Source organism: Pollicipes pollicipes, unplaced genomic scaffold (assembly GCF_011947565.3).
Source record: "Pollicipes pollicipes isolate AB1234 unplaced genomic scaffold, Ppol_2.1 Scaffold_4002;HRSCAF=4701_pilon_pilon_pilon, whole genome shotgun sequence".
Lineage (NCBI taxonomy): Eukaryota > Metazoa > Arthropoda > Thecostraca > Pollicipedomorpha > Pollicipedidae > Pollicipes > Pollicipes pollicipes.
Window position 1 is genome coordinate 11,354,686 of NW_023596420.1, and position 22,147 is coordinate 11,376,832.

Sequence of the window (22,147 nt, forward strand, 5' to 3'; positions counted from 1 at the left end):
TACGGTCAGATGCTCCGTGTGAATATAAAATCGTGCTTTTTGTAGCTGCTGGTAAGCAAGACCCTAAACCATTCACACGAATAAGAAGTCAATAAACGCCCAAAGGGCAAGACATTCTGAATGCAGCTGATCAGAGGAGACCACGGATCCCGCCGGAAGCCATCTAATTGTCCGTGATCCCAGCGTCGGTGTTCACATAATCCAAAATTGCAACATCCAGCCTTCATAACATCCAAAATGCGTCCTATTTGGTTCCCATTGATGGAGTTCATAACATCCAAACTTGTGAAGTTCAAAGTCATGACATCCAATGTTCATTACGTTCGCGACCAAAACGTCCAGTTAGTTTTGATTTCTGACGCTAGATGACACTACATTGCCATATTCGTTTCTTCTCCTAACACTTGATAGCACTACGATCTCATGTTTTCCTCTTTTGTCAACAGAGGGCTTAGTCAACCCGACCATGTTAGCTGGTTCAACCCACGTCCATGTCGTAAGTAGTCAAACATGGTTAGCACAAATCACCTACTGGATGATATCAACGCTGGATATTATGAACTACGATGTTACGATTTTGTGGGCTGCGAGCCTGAATATTGTGGGTTTTCTTCTATCCAGGGCATTGGACCATTTTTGGAAGTTAGGTACGCTGGAAGATGCGACTTGAGGTGTTGCGACCAATGGGTATTATGAACTCTGGATGTTTCAATACGCATTCACCCTGCCACAGTCTTCAACGCAACCGTGTACATTTTGTAGAGTACAAACGTATATTACTCATTCCATTTCCTCAAGAATGGCTGACATGAGACATCGCAAAAGCCCTACAATGAGCATGAGTTCTCTGGATGATCAGTTCGACAGTCAAGCACATCCATTGCCCAAACAGCACTGTTTAGGTACCACTCACACATCACACACATGGCGTGATTAGTACGCTGTGCAGTGACGTCACTGGAGCGCCGTCCAACGGCCGGCTAAATGTCGGCAGTTGTCAATCACGGAGCATGACGACGGTCACATGAGAGTTCACAGCATTGTGCCCTCTCCCAAACACGCTTGAGCACTCTTTTTGTGACCTGCAGCGTAATTTGCGTCCGTAACAGCATGAGTCACACGAATACTGTAATTTCGCGATTCAATTTAGTGCTCCGTGTCTCCCCCCCCCCTCACCCCTCCATCACCGCACAACCGCAGAAAAGCATATATGTTGCGCCTTGGAAAATTTACTGACCGCCATTGGTTTGTGGAGAGGGTGGCACATCAGCCCAGTGACACGTGGTACCAGTTCCAAGATAGGCGTGTTGTTTCATCCGACTAACATGGAAAATCGGCTGGCATCTGGCCCCCAGCCTGGCCAGGATTTGCAGTGTGGTTTGACACTGTATGACACGTAACGCTATCCGCGCCCCCGTCTCAAATAAGGCCGAAGACACAATTATACAATGAACTGGATTAAACCATCTTGGTTAGCGACTCCCGACCTCACAAAGCCACGCATGCTTGGTGAGAGCCCAGAATCCAAACCAGCATGGCAAACCTTGCGAAATGTCACTCAAAATCAGGTGTATTTGCCATCCGTGATGTTAGTCTTCTGATAAGATGTTTGAAGAAGACGCCAAAAGCAACATCTAAATGTGGCCGCAATTTTCGCTACGTTAGATAGCTTGAGTACATCACTGCTAACTTTTAGAGTGATGCGTAGTAACTGCATTTACTTTCAGCAAGTTATTGAAATGTAATTTGGATATGGCTCCTAAATGTCAAGCAGTTTGTTTTCTCTTTTCGTCAATCCTTCACAAATTATACTCATTGCGTTATCTGGGTTGCTGATGAAAAGTGGTGCCTTTCAAAGGATCGTTTCGCAATGTGCACTGCATTTATTTCGCGGTTTTCAATGCTAAAAAATGGTTCTTGTTATTCATGCAAGGGGTATCGCCTCCGTATTCTTGTCCGTCGGTCATCCACCCACATATACAACTGCAGGTAAAGATGTTTTGCAACTGGTTTCTCTAAAAACAAGCAATACATTTACTACGTGTACTGCTCAGATTAGGGTATAGTTCACGCAATGTCGTGGCCTAACTCTTTCACGTGTATACTGAGCCTTACGATCCTGATTATTATCGCAGCATCGGCACCCGAACCCCAGAATTCAAGGATGCTCTTGCTCTTGACTTTACTTCAAAAACGTCCACCGGTGCCGTGGGTAGGATGGTCTAGATGTCGCTACCAGCAAGCTGCATGCTGCGTAGGAAAGACTCCAGGTATATAACCGCAGCGAATTCAAAACCTGAAAATGACAGATGCACGTTTAAATGCTTTGAGGCCCTCACTTTGCCTTAGAAAGCAAAATATTTGACTTATTATACCACAGTTTACAGCTATTCTCGCAAAGACCTGCATGCTCGAAGCCGGAATCGTAAACGTCAAGGAGTAAAGTGATACAGGAGGTAGAACACCAAAGTGCGCTTTTCATAGCCCAGACTTGACGTGACTCAGTCCTAAGACGACAGCACTGTCAAGTCAATACGAACGCCAACGGAAGAGCCATCCCTGTCGGACGTGACCACCGGCCGACAGGTCCGCACACCCGTGCTCTCCCTGTCGGACGTGGTCACCGGCCGACAGGTCCGCACACCCGTGCTCTCCCTGTCGGACGTGGCCACCGGCCGACAGGTCCGCACACCCGTGCTCTCCCTGTCGGACGTGGCCAACGGTCGGCAGATCCGCTCACCAGTGCTCACCGCCGATGGTTTCGGCCGCGGCCGCGCCGACGCGCCGTCGACGCTATACAGAGCTCTCGTCGACGGGCACGGACCGTGGCGCCGTCCTAGCCTGTGTGCCGCCTGCCGGCGGGAGGCCCCAGGCGGGGTGAGGCGGCGGGCGCGCGGCGGGCGGCGGCGGCGGCGGCGGCACGCCCCGCAGCACACAGCTGTGCACCAGCGGCGCCAGTGGCAGTTGGTTGGTGCTCTGCACGCTGCACGTGCGGGGCCTCGCCAACGTCGCGCTGGTGCGGACCGCGGACAGCTCGCAGCAGTCGGACGTGTTCAACGGCTGAAACGGCAGGCGATATCGTAGAGTCGCAGTCTCGCCAGACAGCGGCTAGTAAACTATGCTATGAGGCAGACTGTCAGTCATAATGCAAGAAACAAAGCTAAATTATTTATGATATTGTACGGGACAGGACAGTACACGCATAAAACGTTACACAACACATTTACCAAAAAACACCCAAGTTCGCAACGCAATGGGTCATTTGGAATAAAGCACCTTACAAGTTTCTCAGCAATATGGATCAACAAGAAAGCTTCCAGAGCACTCACGGCTCGTCTCATCAGGTCATATGGGCAGCGGGCATGCTGACAGCCCATCCCCTGCCGATCTCGATCTGCGCGCACGACGACGGGCTCCAAACTCACGCCATAGAGGTGCTGGTGGCGGGGCCCGGTTCGCGGCAGTGTGGACCTTCCCGACGACCCCGCGGCTCTCACGTCACGCGCATTATGCTGGATCGTGTGGCACGTGCCGGGCGGCACGAGCTCCAGCACGGGCAGCTCCTGCTCTGTGGGTGGGCACATGTGGCGGTAGCAGCAGGGTGGCTCCAGCTGGCGTACAGGACAGTTGACCAGCATGACCTGCTCTGGCAAAGCACTGGTCACGACCTGCGTAACCCGACACATGTTTAAGTGTTTTAAGGACTTTAAGGCGCTTTCCCAATGCCGTAGCTCGCAAGATCAGGAAAATAGAAGAAGCATAGATGCACTAAGTCTCTCTGCTAATCCAGCTGACCTTGATAATTGCTATGCACTATGCTGCTATGTTCAGCGGCGCCAATGTAATGCAGTTGAACGCGATCTGTCCCATACCACTTTTTTAGGGTCTAGAATACTCACTTTCCGTGATCAAGGAATTGTGAGGTGCTTATCGAACAAGGATTAAAAAAACCGCAAGAGCTAAAATATGTGATAACAATAGTTTTGGGAGGGGCACAGTCCTAGCAGCAAGGGAGTCGCCTTGCAATGGCTTCAAGCTGCCGGTCGGCTAGAATATAAGTGAAACAAAGGAGACAAAGAACACACGGAGCAAAATATTATGACCAAATACAAGAGTGCCAATCGCGCGACAGCAACCAGCGTACATGTTATGAGCCGGCGAGCAAGTCATCAAACATAAAAAAATTGACGAACGAGCGGCTGGGCTCTACATAGTCTTCATATTATGCACTAAAAATAACGAAATAAAACAAATAAAACAACGAAAACGTCCAGATTGGCTTGGATTATTCACGAATTTTCCTAACTACCAGCGTTGCCTAGATAGCACTGCCGCGCAGGAAGGTACTTTTCCACTAAAGATCTTGTGCCGGAAAACTATTGGCCGTTTGCGAGGAGGAAGTCATGCCAGCTTCTCCATCAGAGGAAGTTATATTTTAAATCCAATGGATGTCATAGATCTCTCCCCGGGGTCAGTCAAACTTTGGCCGCTCTGTCCGAAATCAATATCCAAGCCGTCTCCGGCAAATTGATCAAATATTTCCGGACATTAAGTTACTCTAATGTACCGTCATCCATCAGGTTGATATTGGACATGTGCTTCAGAATGTCTGAGCAGCCAACCCAACAGCTCCTGCTGCGCTTAGACTCCGGTGCAGCCAACGGTGGCAGGATATGCACCAAAGACTTCCTCCCGTCTCTTCCATCCCTCCCCGTATCTGATGATAGGACACGCTGTCTGCCGCGGCCCAATCAGTTCTCGACAGGACGGCGAGGTCGCGTCAGTCACGTCCCACGGCACGTTCCACCAGCGCCAATCTAGCGTTCCTTCCCATCCTCGCTACACAGGGCAACTGTGGATCACTTTCTGCTCTCCTAAACAGAGCATGGATCCATCCCCGGAACGTAGCCGTGCGTGATGTCCGCTACCACCATAGCAGGCTCAATACCACTGGCCACCGTAGCACACGGATCACCGAACGTTTACCCGCGAGCGGCCGATTCTGCCCAGCCCCATTTGGCAATCAGCCGTTTGCGAAACGATAGGTAAACAATGCCAGAGGTCAGGTGAGGTCAGCAGAGATGCATGCGTTGTATGAGGCGCGAATATGGCGCTTACATTTATTATTTTATAGTACTGGCATACCCATCATTTGTGCCGATCCTCTTTACGCTACTTTATCCGGTTCATGACCGGTTAAATACAGAATGTGGTCGGTCATGAATCAATGCATCACCAAAATCCAGCCCACCGTCTATCCGCAACGCGGAGCGACACGCATGCCTGTAACCACGACCTACCCCGTCCCATCACCCCACCGGTGTCCGGCACCTCTCCGTCGCCAGCCCCGCTTCTCCCGCTCCGGCTCGTCTCACCATAGTAGGGCTGCACGCTGGCGGCGCGACTTCGGCCGGCGGGGGTCTGCCCGGCCGCCTTGTCGGTCGGGCGAGCGGCCGGCGGCGGCGGTCGCCCGGCAGCGCGGCGCCGCACCAGCACCAGCACCAGCACCAGCGCCAGCACCACCAGCACGCCGGAGCCAGCGGCGATCAGCAGCAGCGTCAGTGGCGTCACGGCCAGCGGCGGCCCGGACCCGGCTGTGAGTGGACACAGTGAGACGTGAGGCCTTACACCGGTACAGCGGGTGAGCCGGCCCGGACCCGGCTGTGCGGCGTGAGTGGACGCGGTGAGACGTGAGGCCTTACACCGATACAGCGGGTGAGCCGACCCAGACCCGGCTGCGTAGTGTCGAGGGGTGCAGTGAGATGGAGATGCCGCAAGGAGAACACGCTAGATGCGGTGAGGCTGGAGAAACGGATAGAAAGAGGGATGAGGTCAGACAGCTGAAAACAGCATGTGTGCTAAATGTGAATACAGCACAATGAAGAACTTTTCACCATGCTACGAGAGAAGAAGTATCGATCGCTGCATAACCCAATAGCCACCTGAATTCAAAATCACCGGGCAGTGTCCGCCATGGTGGTAACGCACCCTTCAGTGACCCGTCGATGACCCTCTCCGTCCGCCGTTCTGCCGCGTCCCTCGGTGGCTGCGGCTCCATCAGCATCGGCTTGCTGCGTCCCTTGGCGTTCACCGCGTATATCATAATCTGTTGACCAATTATCCTATGCGGTGAAACTGTAGACATTGCCAGGTGTGTGCAAATGCATAGATTTTCCAAATGCTGAATGACGAATGTGGCGAGAGCCGTGGAACATTCCAGTGGTGTCCATGATACATGGCTGCGAAGACGTGCTGAGCTGAGAGTGGTCTTGGCGGTGGCTGCAATACATGACGGAGAGGTTACTGAAGTGAGGCTCGATGTGATACATGGCTGCGAAGACATGCTGAGCTGAGAGTGAGCTTGGTGTGGCTGCATTATATGACAGAGAGGTTTCTGAAGTGAGGCTTGATGTGTAAGCCGTGGGATATAAAATACAAAATAGAACAGAGCACAGCAGGTACTCAGACCCGTTGACACATGCAGGCTGTTCACAGGGGTCTAGTTTCTTATTTATCTGGGGGTCGGGGATAAAGGGGTGGGTGTGTGGGTTCCAGCCTACACTCCGGGAGGAAGCTGGTTTCTATGGTAGTTTTTAGAGGTAGGTGACGACAACACTGCTCCACTTGGCTGGCCGGTCTCTGCACGTCCCACTGATCTATGTCTTTTTAATGTTATACGACACGAGGCACTTTGATACCTTCGTCGGTTTTAGGTTCACACCGTCAAAGCTGATCGTTTTTCGCGAGGCCGCAGTTTCGAAAAATATGATTTTTATTTTTTCGCTTGCCGACGACATTTCACCACGTCAGAAGCGAGCCACGCAGAAGATGAAACGCAAAAAACGCCCACGATCTCTCCTTCTGGCACGACGGCTCAGAGAAAGGGTTTTTCCCGGGAGCGGAAATAACAGCGCAACATTGCGTGAAGGGGAAGTCGTAATCTAATGCAACCTACACGCGAATCGCGCTTAAAAGAAAGCATGTCTGCCTTTGCACAGTCTTCAGCCGCGGGTGTGCCAGTTCTTTCCCATACTTACGTCTGAGAGCCTCCAACTGATCCGTGCCAGACTCCCTCGAGGCCAAGCCTCTCTATCGAACCTCTGCACGCCTCGGAGGCGGACGCCCCGCCGCCCCCAGACTCGCCGCGCTGCTGGCCCTGGCCGCTGACCTGGTAGAGCGCGTCACCGGGCGGTCGGTGCACGATGAAGCGCGGCGAGGCGGCCGTCACGTTGTAGTGAACCCGGCCGGCGGCGCCGCGTAGCTCCAGCACAAAGCGCTGCGGCAGGCCGCCGTCGCCGCCCGAGCGGCACTGCACCGTCAGCGAGCCGCTGCTGCTGTTGTGGGAGGTGCAGCTGGAGGGAGGCTCCGGCACGTCTGGGGAGCGGCACTGCACCGTCAGCGAGCCGCTGCTGCTGCTGTGGGAGGTACAGCTGGAGGGAGGCTCCGGCACGTCTGGGGAGCGGCACTGCACCGTCAGCGAGCCGCCGCTGCTGTTGTGGGAGGTGCAGCTGGAGGGAGGCTCCGGCACGTCTGGGGAGCGGCGGGGGCAGATGAGGGACGTCCCAGAAACGGGAGGTCGCGTCGGGGCACGGCAGGTCGGGGCGAAATAGGGGTTCTCCGCTTGTCAGAGGTCAAGTCAGGAATGCAGCAGTGTAGGCTGGGGTCGGACCATTTCCATGAGGCTGTTTTCGTCTTCTTGAAGTCCGGCCAAGAAAGGCCAGTGACTCGGTCGCTTCCCTTGCGCAAAGCGGCAGGTCACGCGAGCAAGGTTAGGCCAGCGATGGCGGGTAGTGAGTGGACTGCCGTGGGTCAGACCGAACCTGATCAGACGGAATCCAGTCTTGTGCCGGGCGGCTTTGGGTTGCCAAGGTGATCTCATCGGGTGATCTCATCAGGAGTTAGGTAACGTCAGCTCAGATTACGCCCAGCAGGGGAAAAGTTCTGTTGACTGATTTCCTTCTACAATTATTTCGGAGCTACTTTCCAACACTACTATTTCTGGCTGCGAAAGAACATCCGTCCTTTAACTCTCTTCGCCTTTGATTGGGACGGTATCCTATCACCACTTCATCAGCGATCTGGCAATATCGTTGGCGGTGCTTGGCCAGCACGTTTCGATCGCTTCGAGGCTGGGAAACATGGCAAGGTGGTGGATAGTTTTGCACGGGACCTGTTGTCCTCGACGTCCTCTCGTCTAACACAGACCCGGAGTTCCAGACCGTCTGCACTCCGGTCAAAAGGCGAGTGTCGGAGGACGTTCGGCCGGCGGTGGATTGTTCCAAGTAGCCTCTACCCTATGTCCGGGCAGTGAGCGTGGCGGGCTGAGCGGGCTGAGCTTGCTGCAGCTCGAGGGCAACTCCCAACCACCAGCTCGCATACGGCCAAAACAACGGGCACGCACTCGACAGATAACCGCGTAACGCGAACACGGAACAATGAACGACCGAACCGCTCTGCTCGTTACGTGGCGTGAACTTTGAATGCACGGATACGCGCGAACGGCCCCTGGCTGATGCGGCATTAACGTTTGGCTGGGATGCGGCAGGAAGCGGGTTAAAGATCACGAGGTCGATCTGCCGCCATGCGGCAACGCATGTCACATCTGTCACCATTTTATGGATGTAGCTCATTAACACCACACCGCTGTCGCCACCTAGACGCATACGACCTGTCATCAATCGTCTGGGACCTATAATGTCACTACACGGGTGGAGCGGTCAGCACAGTGCAGCCGAGACGAGACCGTCGTGTTCGATTCTCAACAAAACATAGCTAAACAACAAGCATCAAAAGCGCCCACGGCGCGAGTGGACATATCTGCCTCGCTGCAGACCGCCGCTGGTCTGGCCGTACTGGCGGGCACGATGTGGAAGACGCAAGGCTGGCGCTGGAGGCCGACGCGGTTCTGCGCCCAGCACAGCACCGTGCCGTAGTCGAGCTCCGAGCGGGGGACGTAGTCGGCCGTACTCCAGCTGCCGTTGACCCTGCAACGGCGGCAAGCGCTACAGTACACTCAACGAAGAACGGTGTGTTGCTGGTGCAGAAAGGCAGGTCTCAAGGGATGCTCATGTGCTGAGCTGAGTTCAAAACCGAAAAAGGCGGTGCGGACCTTGTGTAACAGGCTGAAAGGGCAGTCTTTGTATAACAGAGCTCCATACATTTATCATGTTAGGATATTACTTCTGATAGGTGAAGTTTTTTTCCAAGATCACAAACGGATCTTCAGTGCGCTGAAACGATCGGATATGGAGTTAATTAAATTATCTATGCACAACTCCCACTGACCCTCGGTTACGGCTCCTAGTAAAGCACCTCACGGATCGCATTTTTAGGATCCATTCCAGTCCAGTCCGGATAGTCTAGATCCAATCCACCTCCCAATCCACTTTTCCCAACTTTTTCAGAATAATCCAATCCTGTCCGACTCACTAGAAGAATTTGTCCAATGAATTGGTGCCAATCTGCCTCCACGTAAAGTTTTTTTGGCAATTTTAGAAACAAATTTGGTTCATTTGAGAATCTTAATTTGCGTTTGTTTAAGTGACAAGTTTGGTAGTGTAGTGTTTGTTCAAGTAACAGGGGGGTTGCTTTCTGAAATTGCTTGGGGAGAGGGGGAGGTTCAGCCGAAAAGGTTGACCTCCCCTGCCCTCAAGTACACTCAATGTTAAAAATAAAAGACTTTGTAATGCTTTATAGATCCCAAGTTCTTTTTCTGCGGAGGAATGACCTTTCAAGTTAATGACAGCTGTCTTTTTGTGAAGAGCTTAGGATTTGGCGTATTTAACAGAAAAACGTCTTCGTAAACCATAGTAAGTGACCACTGATGACAACCGCCGTAGTTGATTGCGTTGTGTCGCCACCACGGCCACGACTTTGCGACACATACATTTGCCACGGTTGGTGAAAATACAGATATTGCAGTTGATTGTCCTTCATCCCAATCCACGCACTATCATTTGCAAAAACAGAACTTTTGTAGACTGTATTAACTTGTGAAGAAATAGAATGGCAAAAACATAAGACACCGACAGAATACTATTTGGAAAAACATGCCATTTTACCATAGCGGTGTGTTAAGGTATCTTCTACTCCTAGTTTACCATAAATTAAAGGGAATGTTTCACACTTCCATGGGGTTTTGCACTGAAGTAGCCATCTGGAGTACCTTCTGATGCAGTTCACGGTCATGCCCTTTTAAAACCAAAAGCCATCTGGTTCCTCAGTTATGCGCCCACAAAAGTGCGAAAAGGCTTATTGGGAGACTACCTCAGTCACCTTGAGATTGATATCGTCACAGAAACGTCATAGGATTGGCGTTATATTACAGGCTGTTTTCTGCTTATGGTCAAAACAGCATGGCCGCTGATATATTCGCAAGAGCGATGATGCGGCACGTGTGATACAATCCGCGGAAGGTGATTGCCTGTTAGTGAATGTTTCGCTGCTGAATGTGTGTCGCGAACGGAAACGTGAGCACTTCCGGGTTGTGCGGCACTCGTCGCCAACCGGGCATTTTTCCAACGCCACTGTCTGCAAAAAAATACGGCACCGAAAAACGGCACCCTCCCGAATGTTATAAAAAGAAGACGTGACGGCAAATCTGACTTCTTTCTCCCGCTCGAATTTTTTTCTTCTACTGACGTATTTATTACAGACAGGTTGGTTGGCGCTTTGGGCACCGGGGCAAAGAGCCTTGCACAGGTTTATGGGCTGGCAAGGCGTTATAAAATTGAGGAAATATTAGAGTAATTACATATATATATATATATATATATATATTACTGAATATTTAACACACATTGTTGGAAGCGCTCAAATCTTGAACAAGAAAACTGTGTCCTAAAAATATAACCTCTTGAGTTGTATTACCGTGAAACCCGTCGGGACTTTGTTTTGAAGGGAGCTCATAGTGAAATGCGGTGTTATCAAAAACGTGTGCGCAAATAGCGAGAAAACCTGCAATTTCGATAGTACCACGGGTTGTGCAAGTATGGGATCACACTTATTTTACAAAAGAGTGTGAATCAGGGGCTTGAAATGGGTGTGATCACTGGTGGCGCGTGCCAGTGGTTTGGATTGATATTGATGTGATGGGAAGTGTGCGTGCGAGGTTTGTACTTCTGAAGGAGGACGCTGTTTTGGTACTCTTCAAATCTAATGACTCGCAATAAGATGGGATATATTGATACCTACCTCCGTTTTAAGGCCCGTGTTTGAACATGACAAGGTAGTGATGTCGGTAAACTGAAAGAAACACTATCGCCCATTCTGCAGGGCTGTTCGAAGGACATTTGCTACTTCATTATGATCTTGCCAACATTTTGAACGTATTGAGGTATTTCAGCATGTAGTTAACCCATTGTATGTCATTATATAAGCAATTTATTTGGGTAGTAAGGACTGTCCGCCACAGTTCATTAATGCACATGCTTGGCATAAGCTGGCATGATACAGCTTTGCAAAATTGTCCTTCAATTAAGACTTCTGAAAATATAGTGCTGTGTTGTTATGGATGACCGTCTTAACACATTTTGTATGCACGCAAGCAGTGCTCGTGAGTCATGATTGTCCTAGTCACTGTAACTTGTGTGAGATGCTGGGTGCTGAGAAGGGTGGAGGAGTATTGCTGTTGGTTTCTTGGATAGCAATTACTAATCTTCTTATCATGAGCCTTGTGCGCACCGGTAGCTACATCACTTCGTTGCATTTCGCCCATCTAACCATAACTACATGCGCTTGTCTTGTCTCCAGCATTGTGCAAGGTCAGCAGGCTTGCTGTGTCATTCCACTGCATGCAACATTCCTTCTTATGCATGTGTTATGACCTGTGTGAACAATATTTTTGGGTGAAGCAACCTGATGGTTGAGCATGTTGCCTGGCTGTGGAAGCGGAAGAGGTGTTTGCATCCCTGTCACCTATGTTTTGTGGGTTCGCAAAACAGTCTGAGCAGGTGATGTCACTCATTGGTTGTGTACTTTGCTGGAAGTGATTTGTACATTGCATCATGTGTTTTTGGTCAGTCATATGTCAGATGCGAACTTACCACAACAATGCATGCTTGACCCATCTTTTCATGATGACATTTATTATGAAAGCAGCTGGGATTACAGTACAAACACCATATCATTGTTCCTTATGCTATGCCACAGTAAAGCACTCAGGTAGTGCCACGATGACACTGTTTATCCGTGCCATCACGCAATGTACCACATTGGTTGAGTACTTTGTGTCAAGCCTATGAGATAACAGCTCATAATTTATGAATGACGTAACAACCGATTTAACAATGTCAAAGGACTATTATCAGCGAGAATGTTGTTCACCGCAATGGTTACATCAGGTTTAACTAATAATTGCATAAATAATCCAGAGCCAGAAAAACATTCTCGGTAGCTCGACCTTGCTATCTTTACTATAGAAATAGCAATGCTTTGGCAATCAATTCATAGCAATGTTACATATTTATTAATTTTTGCATGCAACTCCATTTTCCAGTCACAAAAAATAAAAAAGCAACTACTGCGGACATTATGTCAATATCATGACTGCAACACTGCAAGCAAGGATAAGTCGACAATACACTATTGACGTCCTTAACAGTCCTTGGCAGGTTTCGACAAGAGATTCATGACGCAAAATGACAGTTTTCACAGCATATCGCGTTTTGATATTAATAGTCTGCCCTAAAAGCTGGCGATCGCTACATTGCGTATGTCAGGCAGCCCACCACAGCTCCTGTTACGACCAGTACCAAGACAGAAAATCCACAACAAGCCGTTCACTAATACGCCACCCAATACAGCACCGGCGACGAGAATGGCCGGTTGGCGTCAGGGTTGTTGGCGTTGGTGGTTGGCGTTTCGTTGTTTCGAGGCATTTTTTAGGTCTGGTTGGGAGATGCTGCCAACATGCTGCCAGGTATTGCTAGCGTCACAAACCATTCCATGACGCCACGAAGCAATGACGTAATGGGGCGCATTTTTACAAACTTTGAAATTTTGCTACTTAGGGTCGTTTTTTACCTTGGAAGCTTACCAATAGTTACAAGTAGGATTATCCCATCATATCTGATGCTTTTCAAATGTGGAGCATTCCCTTTAAGATAAGAGTTCTGCATTTATTTGGTCCAGTATGCTCCCTTTGATGTATTTTGAGATAGTTAGGATATATAATAAATAAAAGGTAGGATAGGCTGGATATCATGTTATAAGTGTGTCATGAAGCACATCGCACACATTATCATGCATGATATACATGCAACATATCATATGTGCACATCACATATCACTAATGCACACATGCTATGCATGACTGGTAGAGCACAACACAATAAGTACCTACCTAAAGCAAAGTATTTTGGGCTGGATGCAAAGAGCACCTCACTCTCGTCAAGCAGCTTACTGCCGGATGGAAAGTGATTGTTGGGCCCTAATTGCAGAGAGCGGCACGCTCATTCTTTGAGACACATGAATTGGAGGAGCGGGGGGGGGGGGGGAGTATCTGTGAGGATGACAATCTTTATTCTAGCAGACACCCCGAAATTTATCAGTTTAATTACTGTATCAAATTAAAGCCAACACCAAGCTCATAAATTCGGCTGGCTTAATAGGTATACAGAAACTAAAATCTTCTCACGGAGTTCTCTTTTTTGTCCTGTTTTAACGTGTTCAAGTCTAATAAATTTAATATTTCCATTTTTTCTAACTTTCTTGAAAAAGAGTTTGAATGTCCAAGCTCTGTAGTTGGCTTTCCACCAGCAAATCATGCCCTGCCTAGTAGTCGGAATGTAATGTTTCCCGCTGGGGTTAAGCGGGATTGCCAGCAAGATCCGGAGACAAGGTAGTTATGACATGATACGCTAGGTTAGTAGATGATTAGACATTTTGTTGCCTGGGAATGAATGAGAGCTGTGATTTTCTATACCAGTTTAAACGAGTGTCGCTCATTCATATCACGTTGTCAATGCAACCCATTCATCAGAAATTTTTTTTGTGGAATATGTGGCTGAGTCATGCACTGTGTAGCGTGTTTGTGTATGGTGTGGAACTGAAACTACTGTATTGTACTGGTTTGAAGATTATGCTCTGAGTTGATATCGCTATTGAGCATTTTAGGGACCATTTAAAGCTGACTTTTATTTGATTAGTTTGAAATCCGTTCAATCCGTGTGAACTGACAAATTTGAAAATATGTTCGGTCCTAATCCACATTCTGGTGAAAATTCCTGATCCGGTCGAGTCCGGCCTGCAGATGAATCCCCAGAACGCGTATTGCTCCAGCTTCTGAAGTGTTCTAGCCCCTAGGTCTTGATGGCTTAAAGCGACAGATCACCAGACTGCATTTGAGCTGATGGAGTCCGGATCTTCGTAGGAGCTGATGGGGCCCGGACGGATATCTCCAAATAATGCCGTTCCTTATCTGAGCCAACAACAATGCAATGATCCAAATTGTTGTGCATTCTTCGGGAACGGATAGCTGATGTAAATCGTTTTGGAAATAGCGAACGGGCAAGCCATATAGCTTAATGCATGCAGTTCACCGCACAATTTTGATCTTTGGTCCAGAACATGTGCACATGTGAGCATCCAGAGCACGTAATCCGTGACAATAACACGTCCCGCTACTAAATCTAACATGAGATCGATTTTAATGCCACGCCTCAATCCCTCCGCAAAACTGTCCTCGGTTAGGTATGCCTGTTAGTATTGGTTTCATAGCCATTTTCAAAAATGACCAAAGGTTACAGCTCACCGTGGGCCAAGCACCGTCGTGGTGACTCTCGAAAAGCACAGGACAATAATTCTTGCTTGCAGAAGTGGCGTTCATGCCAGTGTAGAGACATTCTGGCACGTCTGATACGTAAACAAGCGGCTCTTCGAAGATGGAATGCCCATAAATTTGTTGGTTTAGGTCTTGACTGCAGGCGTGACCGTTCAGCCCATTGTGGCTTTTCACAGCAGAACCTATTTTGGCTGCTGTCATCTCATGTATATGTTCCGAATTTGACAAAGGTTCTTATTCTCTTCTATAAACGTCAGTAAGACGGTCCAGTAAGACGGTCCAGTAAGACGGTCATCCTTCCAACCGCCGTGAGCCTCGCATCCGGACCACGTCTCCCATTGGTGGAGACAAACGCGGGGGCGGGGTCAGCACGTTTGGTGTCTTAAATTACATGCTTGATCGCATGATCCTTCTTGGAAGAGGGATCATGCCATGCTGCTTTATTAGATCAGCTGAGCTGTCAACGGCTCTACATGGTGCGGTTAACACGAGGTTACATGGTGCGGTCAACACGAAACTACATGGTGCAGTCAACACGAGCTCCAGACAGGCTCTGGACGAGATCTGGACAATCTCCGCGCATTGCAGCGCCGCATGCCGTCTAGCGGCACAGTATACCCAGCCAGGCGGGGTTTCCATCTTATTGGACGCCAGTCGCCTTCCTCCATGTTTTAATCCCCTTCCCGAAAGCACGGGATCTTTCTGGATAGCTTTCTGAGCAGCCCTAGCAACGTCGCGCCACGTGCAACACCAGAGGAGAGCATTTTCATTAGCAGGTTGGCGATATTACGCCGTGCTTCCACAATGTTAGCTCTGGCTCCAGCCTCCCCGGCGCCTATGCGGTCCGGGGCAGGCAGGAGGCAGGAGCACCTGCACGGGAGCATTTCTGAGTACCCCCGCTCCGGCGAAGGCAGGGGGCAGGAGCACCGATACCGGAGCATTTCTGAGTCTCCCTCCTCCCCTCCCCACTCCTACAAATGGAGGATCTCAGACATGCAGGTCCATGCAGGCAATAAGCTTTGGTCGCCGCCCAAATTGGCCAACGCGACGTCACGTAAGCGATTTACGATTGAAGACAGCTGTCGAACGCTGCCCGTACCCGCTGCATTACAGTCGGATTTGACGGTTCAAAACGACAATCGCAAGGCATCGCAGCCAGACCACACCTAGCAACAGTCTCACCGACCGTTTGACGCGCGTGTGACGCCTCTTTTATCAGATGATCATCGCTCGGTACACTGTGCTCGACAATCGCACGGCATCACGGCCGGTCCAAAGCTAGCAGCAGTCTCACCGACCGTTTGACGCGTTTGCGACGGCTCTTTTCTCAGATGATCATCGCTCGGTACACTGTGCTCGAATCAGCAGGTACCTGGTGAGCTGTGGGCTGCCACACACGCAGTGGCTGTCCCCTAGCGGGGCTCTTAAGTAGGTGGCGAGGATGCTCACAGGCAGGTTTTCGGGTTCGGATTCGGTCATGATGAAATGATTCAGCGTTGCGTTCAACAGCCAATCTACCGTCCGACTTCATCACGGTGAAAGGCATTCGCTAGTCCTACATTAAGCAGTCTAGAGAGGTTCAGTGAAGACGTGGAATACACGCATGGATCAAATCGAGTCCAGAGCATTGTCAAAGGGATGTGCAAGGTCGTGGCCAAGTTGCGGCTTACTGTAATCGCGCTCTGACCATGCTCTCACATATTGCGTTGCCCTCAGGATTTCTGCAGCGCTTTCCGTTACTGTAATTGGTTGGAAAGTTAAGTAATTAACGCAGTTTAAACAGGAACAAACAAGACGAAAACATTTCGAAAGCTGCCAGGATGCATGCATTTCTGCGAGCCATTTACGTCCTATGCTTTTATATAAGTTTATAAACAGAAGAATCGAGTGACGGCGGAACCATGGAAAAAAGATGAACTGAAAATGGTTAGCATTTAAAAATAACGGAAAAGGCCATATGGCCATATGGCCATATGGCTTCGCTTTTCTCTTACCCTGTCAGGAGGGGCAGGTAACGTGGGGAATCGAACCCAGCACATCTGCTTTCACAGACGCTCAGCTCAATTAATACACTATCGGTGCCCAAATCAGGTTCTGCTTACACTCTCACCTAGCTACTATTTTCGTTCTGGAATCTCTCTAGCTTTGGTTGCATTTTCATCGTGAATTTGAACACCCAAAAATCGCATCCTTATCACAATTCTTACGCAGTAATATATATATATATATATATATATATATATATATATATATATATATATATATATATATATAGATAGATAGATATTTATATTATATTTATATATATATACATCGAAGATATCTATGCGAGGCTCTGTTTCAAGAAAATGATATGACATCTGACACATCTGAAAATGACATCTGACATCTATGACACTTTTTGGCATCATGTCTCTTCTGCAGACAAGCCAGCAAACTTGCAGTTTAGCACGCATTTCGGCAGTTGCTCCTGCGCTGGCGCCACTCACGCGAACTGGTGTGTAGGCAGGTAGGAGATCTCGCCGGTGTTGTTGAAGGCCCAGCGAAAGGTCAGCGGGCCGGGCAGCGCCTCCACGTGGCAGGGCACGTGCACGTGCTCCATCAGGGCAGCGCCGAACACGGCCTTCTGGTGGGCCCGGCAGCGAGGCGCGTCTGCAAACGAGCGGCGTCAGGGGCGGCGGTAGCGCGAGAAATGCAAGGCCTGCAACACACTCAGTCGGGGAAAAGCAAGCTGCAGTCGACTTATGCGCTTACCTGAGACGTTTGTTGCTTCCTGTTTTTAGAAGCGGGCGAAGAAATCTAGCGAGGGGCATGCTATGAATACTCTCTGCAAAACCGTCAGCTTCTAGGGTTCAGCCAATTTATTTGGATACGGAAGACGCTCAGATAAGACTTTTAAGCCCGCCAGAAGCGACGAAAATAGTGCAAAGTCCGCTTCGAGCTTTACCTTGCCTGATCACTGTCTTCCGTATTCTGCAGTCCTACTGCATGAGCCGATAAAGCGAGATCATCGCTCGGGTACATTTATTCACTTCGACTGCTAGCTTTCTTTAAAAACCCTCAGAGACAAAGGTATCCTATATACGACATTAATATTGTTTCTAAACACGATGAGACACTCTTAATGAACATTGAATTAGTCGCAAATGAACCGAAGAGTCCGATAACGCAGCGACAGAGGAAACAGCAGGCACATGTAGTCTCAACCGTTGGCAATAGCTATGCCTTCCCGAAACGCTCCACCTCACTGCAGAACACCTTTGTAATGTCACGTTTGCTCCCACGAATTGCTTTCTCGCGTAGGTACCGGGATTGCCAGAGTAGGCCTTCACCCTTCATCCGCTGAAGCGCCGCTTCCCGCGCGAGCTGAGCCCCCTTTGTTGTGCGAATACAGTCCCATTCGGACCGCGAACAGTTGTAAATAGCGCCTGGGCTCCGAGCGAGCCGGCCGTTTTTCAGCGCCAGACCCCGGAGCCCGCCCCGGCGGGGGACGGGCAGCGGCCAGCGGTGTACGATGCTACCCCGCCGTCGCGCGGAACCGCCGCCCCGTGAGGCGGGGCCAGCAGCGGGGCCGGCCACAAGGGGTGGGCGAGCCATGCCAGGTGTGCTGGTGCAATACGTGGCCAAACTGGCCACCTAATGTTGCTACGTGTGGCCAACATATCGGTGGTTGGCGGCATTTGGAAAAACAAACGGACTGTTCCTTTTTTTTTAGTTACTGCAGCCTTCAACACATGTCCATTGAGACGTGAATGCTTTACGCGTCACTACGCTTGACATGCCATTTTTTGCAAAATAGTATGAGAGAAATTATACCAAGCGAAATTGTTCTCAATACTGAAGAGACGATTGTCGTCATTTCAGTTCACAGCCGCTGCCCGTCGCCCCGCACGGACGCGCGTGAGGAAACAGTCTGTTGGCAGTTCGGCGGTGCTACAAGCCGTGCGTTCATTCTGACCCATTCTGGTCCAATCACATTAAATCACCGATTCAATGTGATTCAAAATGTCATCTCGAGAGATGTCAAAGATGGCAAAGGCCTTCCTGGCATAAACATGCGATGAGTATGTGCCCTGAAAATTTTCCCTCAATTGCAGGCAGAGAAACACTAAGCCAAGGCTTTGCGTATCACAAAGGAACACCTTGTTGATAAGGTTGGAAAGATAAAGATTGCCCTATCGGGTAAGATGCGGCACATTTTTTCGAAGGGGCATCACAGCATGCTTTCATAAATGTACAATGCCTTCGAGGCGCGGGTAACGTCCGTTTGTATTACAACGGTAATTGCTAGAATACCATCAAACTTTTGTGCAGCAGAAGTAGGAGACGCTCCTGATATTTTTCTCAGTTCCCCTGCCCAGACTATGTCATAAAAGACGTGTCAAAGTGCAGATTTCTGTTAAAGAGGGAGTAACTGAACGTGAATTATGGGTCTAAGGCCGAAGTATCTGGTCAGAAAGGCCAAATGTAAAACATTCACAACACGCTTTTATGACGTTGACTGGGTCCCGTCTATGCACAGGTCTTGGCAGCTCTTATAGGTATATGAGCATATCATCAGCGAAACTGTCTCATCTGGAACATAGCTCTCGTTCATCTCGCTCAGCAAGTCCTCGAACGAAGCGTACGCTCCGGTTCGTTTGTTTTGTTTGGTTTTATTTGTTGCTTTGTTTCGTGTCCGCTTGTTCGCTCCTGACACCTGCATGCAGCACTGCATTAACGGGAGGCGATACTACGAGCCGTCTCTGCGCTATCTGCATTCGTAAGTAATCCAGGACTTCCACAATAACATCATTCGTGTAAAGAAGGCCATGGGTGTGCCACATCCTGGCAAAATCCCTGAGCACATTCTAACACAGACCTTATCTTGGTTTGCATTAATGCGAATAAAAATGTTCGAGCCATACGCCTCTTTCCGTGGCCACGGAAAATGTCTTCGCACACAGTTGTCAATGAGCGCTAAATATTTTCTACCTACATTAAACAAATATGAAGCGATGGGGTGAGCTCCCAAAGATGTGCCCTTTCACTTACCCCGACCTACCCGCCCCCCCTCCCCCCATCTTCCCCTACCTGCCTGGGTATTCTGCCAGAATTCTGAAATCAATGTTTTTTTGCCTTCCTTCCGACGGGATTAATGTTTAATTCTAACGAGACATACGGGCATCATGACCCGCCCAGTGCCTAAGTCTGAGCGCATCTCTGGTGTCCTCTCGAGCTACAATGTCGCTCGACGCCTCTTAAACACACATAACACCACTTGACACCACTTAACACTGATTGCAGCCACTGTTTCGCAAGGAAGCCCGTGATCAACCTGAAAACGCATGATAAATAGATTGCCAACCGACGTCTTTTCACACGGGACTTTGGCCGCGTGTTCGAGGGTTAGATCGCGTCCTGCAAAATGGTTTGATATGAGTACCCGTGCAATGGCGAGCCCGGCGGGCTTGGCATAACCTGGGACAGCGGAGTTTGATATTGGCTCAACCCTACGCCGTCGTAATGGGCAATCTTAGTCAACCATCGCGCCTTGTGGACCGCTATTTTCAATCTGCGAGGAGCGGATTGAGGTTGGATTCCGACATTGCCTGCCACACCGCCGTCTATCCTCTCAGCGCCATTTCCTGAGTGGCAGGCAATTCAAGCGGACGACGATGGCTGCATTCGCGAGTCGAGTGCCATGACCACCAGCGTTCGCCGACAAGTTCTCGACAGAATCCTGCACCGGCACACTCATTCCATCTTTTCCGGAATTCGGGTCGTCGCATCTTGGAGGAGGCGGTTCCTGAGCTGCGTCGCCGGTAAATCCGCAGTTGGACACCACGGCGGGTGCGTTCTGCACGGTCTGCGAGAAGCTGATCCGCAATCATATTTTCTTTCTGGGCTCCAACTTACCGCAGCCTGGCGCCGCAGAGTGGTATGATTACTCCAACTTAACACGACACTCGATACCAAACCGCGCACGCGGGTCGAGTGCATTCTTCCCGCTGATTGGGAGCCAAATGCCATCAGCGGCACAACACTCGAGCTTGATTTTAATTCAGGCACCGCGTTCGAGCTTTCGCTGAATGGCCAACCGTAGATTGGTCCCACTACGGCCGTCGGCAGGCTGGAATTCGGACCAGCATCGCAAAACGGCCGAAGAAACCGGGGACGTGGCTGAGCGAGACAGGGAAGCGGCCACCAGACCTTGGCGACGCTGTTATGAAATCAAAGGAAAAAGATGAAAGTGGATGCAAGCATTTATGGGTAAAGTTCTGAAATCCATTTTACGGGTTGTACACACCGCAACTAATGGATGTTAAATTTATAGGTTAAGCTAAAGCCAGAGCCAGACCCGCAGCAGCCACAGCCGCAGCCACAGCCACAGCCGCAGCCACAGCACAGCCACAGCCACAGCCACAACTACAGCCACAGCAACAGCCACAGGCCAGTCTTTCAGCCGCAGGCCAGCCCCGAAGATCGATGCCAATACCTCGATGTCAGAACTTAATGACCGGAATGGACCAATGATCCGATGCGAAGATAAGTTATCTTTCTGCTCATTCGCATTTATTTTTCTCGTCGAATGACGGTAAAAGAGTGTTCACAGTAAAAAATAGCATGACAGGAGAGTCAGTCCCTTGGAGAAATGAGTACCTACTTGGGCAATATATTAACAAAAAAATTGCAACAGGCTTAATAAAACAGCTGTTTCCCATGTGGATTTAATTAGAATGTAAACACCCCTTTCTAAAATCCGTGCGAAAGCACAGCAACGTTTTTCACCGATACCAAACGCATCACAAATAATAACTGAGTCGTGGCAAACAGCACACGCCGCTGCAAAGCAGCCATCGGCGGACGCAGCGTCACCCGAGTCCCCGGAGCAGAGATACAGCGTCACCCGAGTCCCCGGAGCAGAGATACAGCGTCACCCGAGTCCCCGGAGCAGAGATACAGCGTCACCCGAGTCCCCGGAGCAGAGATACAGCGTCACCCGAGTCCCCGGAGCAGAGATACAGCGTCACCCGAGTCCCCGGAGCAGAGATACAGCGTCACCCGAGTCCCCGGAGCAGAGATATAGCGTCACCCGAGTCCCCGGAGCAGAGATACAGCGTCACCCGAGTCCCCGGAGCAGAGATACAGCGTCACCCGAGTCCCCGCAGCAGAGATACAGCGTCACCCGAGTCCCCGCAGCAGAGATACAGCGTCACCCGAGTCCCCGCAGCAGAGATACAGCGTCACCTGAGTCCCCGCAGCAGAGATACAGCGTCACCCGAGTCCCCGCAGCAGAGATACAGCGTCACCTGAGTCCCCGGAGCAGAGATACAGCGTCACCCGAGTCCCCGGAGCAGAGATACAGCGTCACCTGAGTCCCCG

General features: G+C 50.0%; 1 protein-coding gene across 1 annotated transcript in view; it reads right to left on the reverse strand.

Moving 5' to 3' along the window:
* Positions 1–2,507: 2,507 nt before the first annotated feature.
* The window catches only part of LOC119094089 (kin of IRRE-like protein 1), a 30,517-nt gene continuing 10,877 nt past the window's right edge, over positions 2,508–22,147 (reverse strand). The window contains exons 5-12 of the mRNA XM_037217164.1: positions 17,272–17,434; positions 8,854–8,984; positions 7,394–7,530; positions 7,169–7,276; positions 5,989–6,106; positions 3,498–3,568; positions 3,008–3,060; positions 2,508–2,703 (exon numbers count right to left, since the gene is read on the reverse strand). Of these exons, the coding sequence (XP_037073059.1) occupies positions 2,508–2,703; positions 3,008–3,060; positions 3,498–3,568; positions 5,989–6,106; positions 7,169–7,276; positions 7,394–7,530; positions 8,854–8,984; positions 17,272–17,434 (977 nt within the window). The remainder of the gene's footprint in view (positions 2,704–3,007; positions 3,061–3,497; positions 3,569–5,988; positions 6,107–7,168; positions 7,277–7,393; positions 7,531–8,853; positions 8,985–17,271; positions 17,435–22,147) is intronic.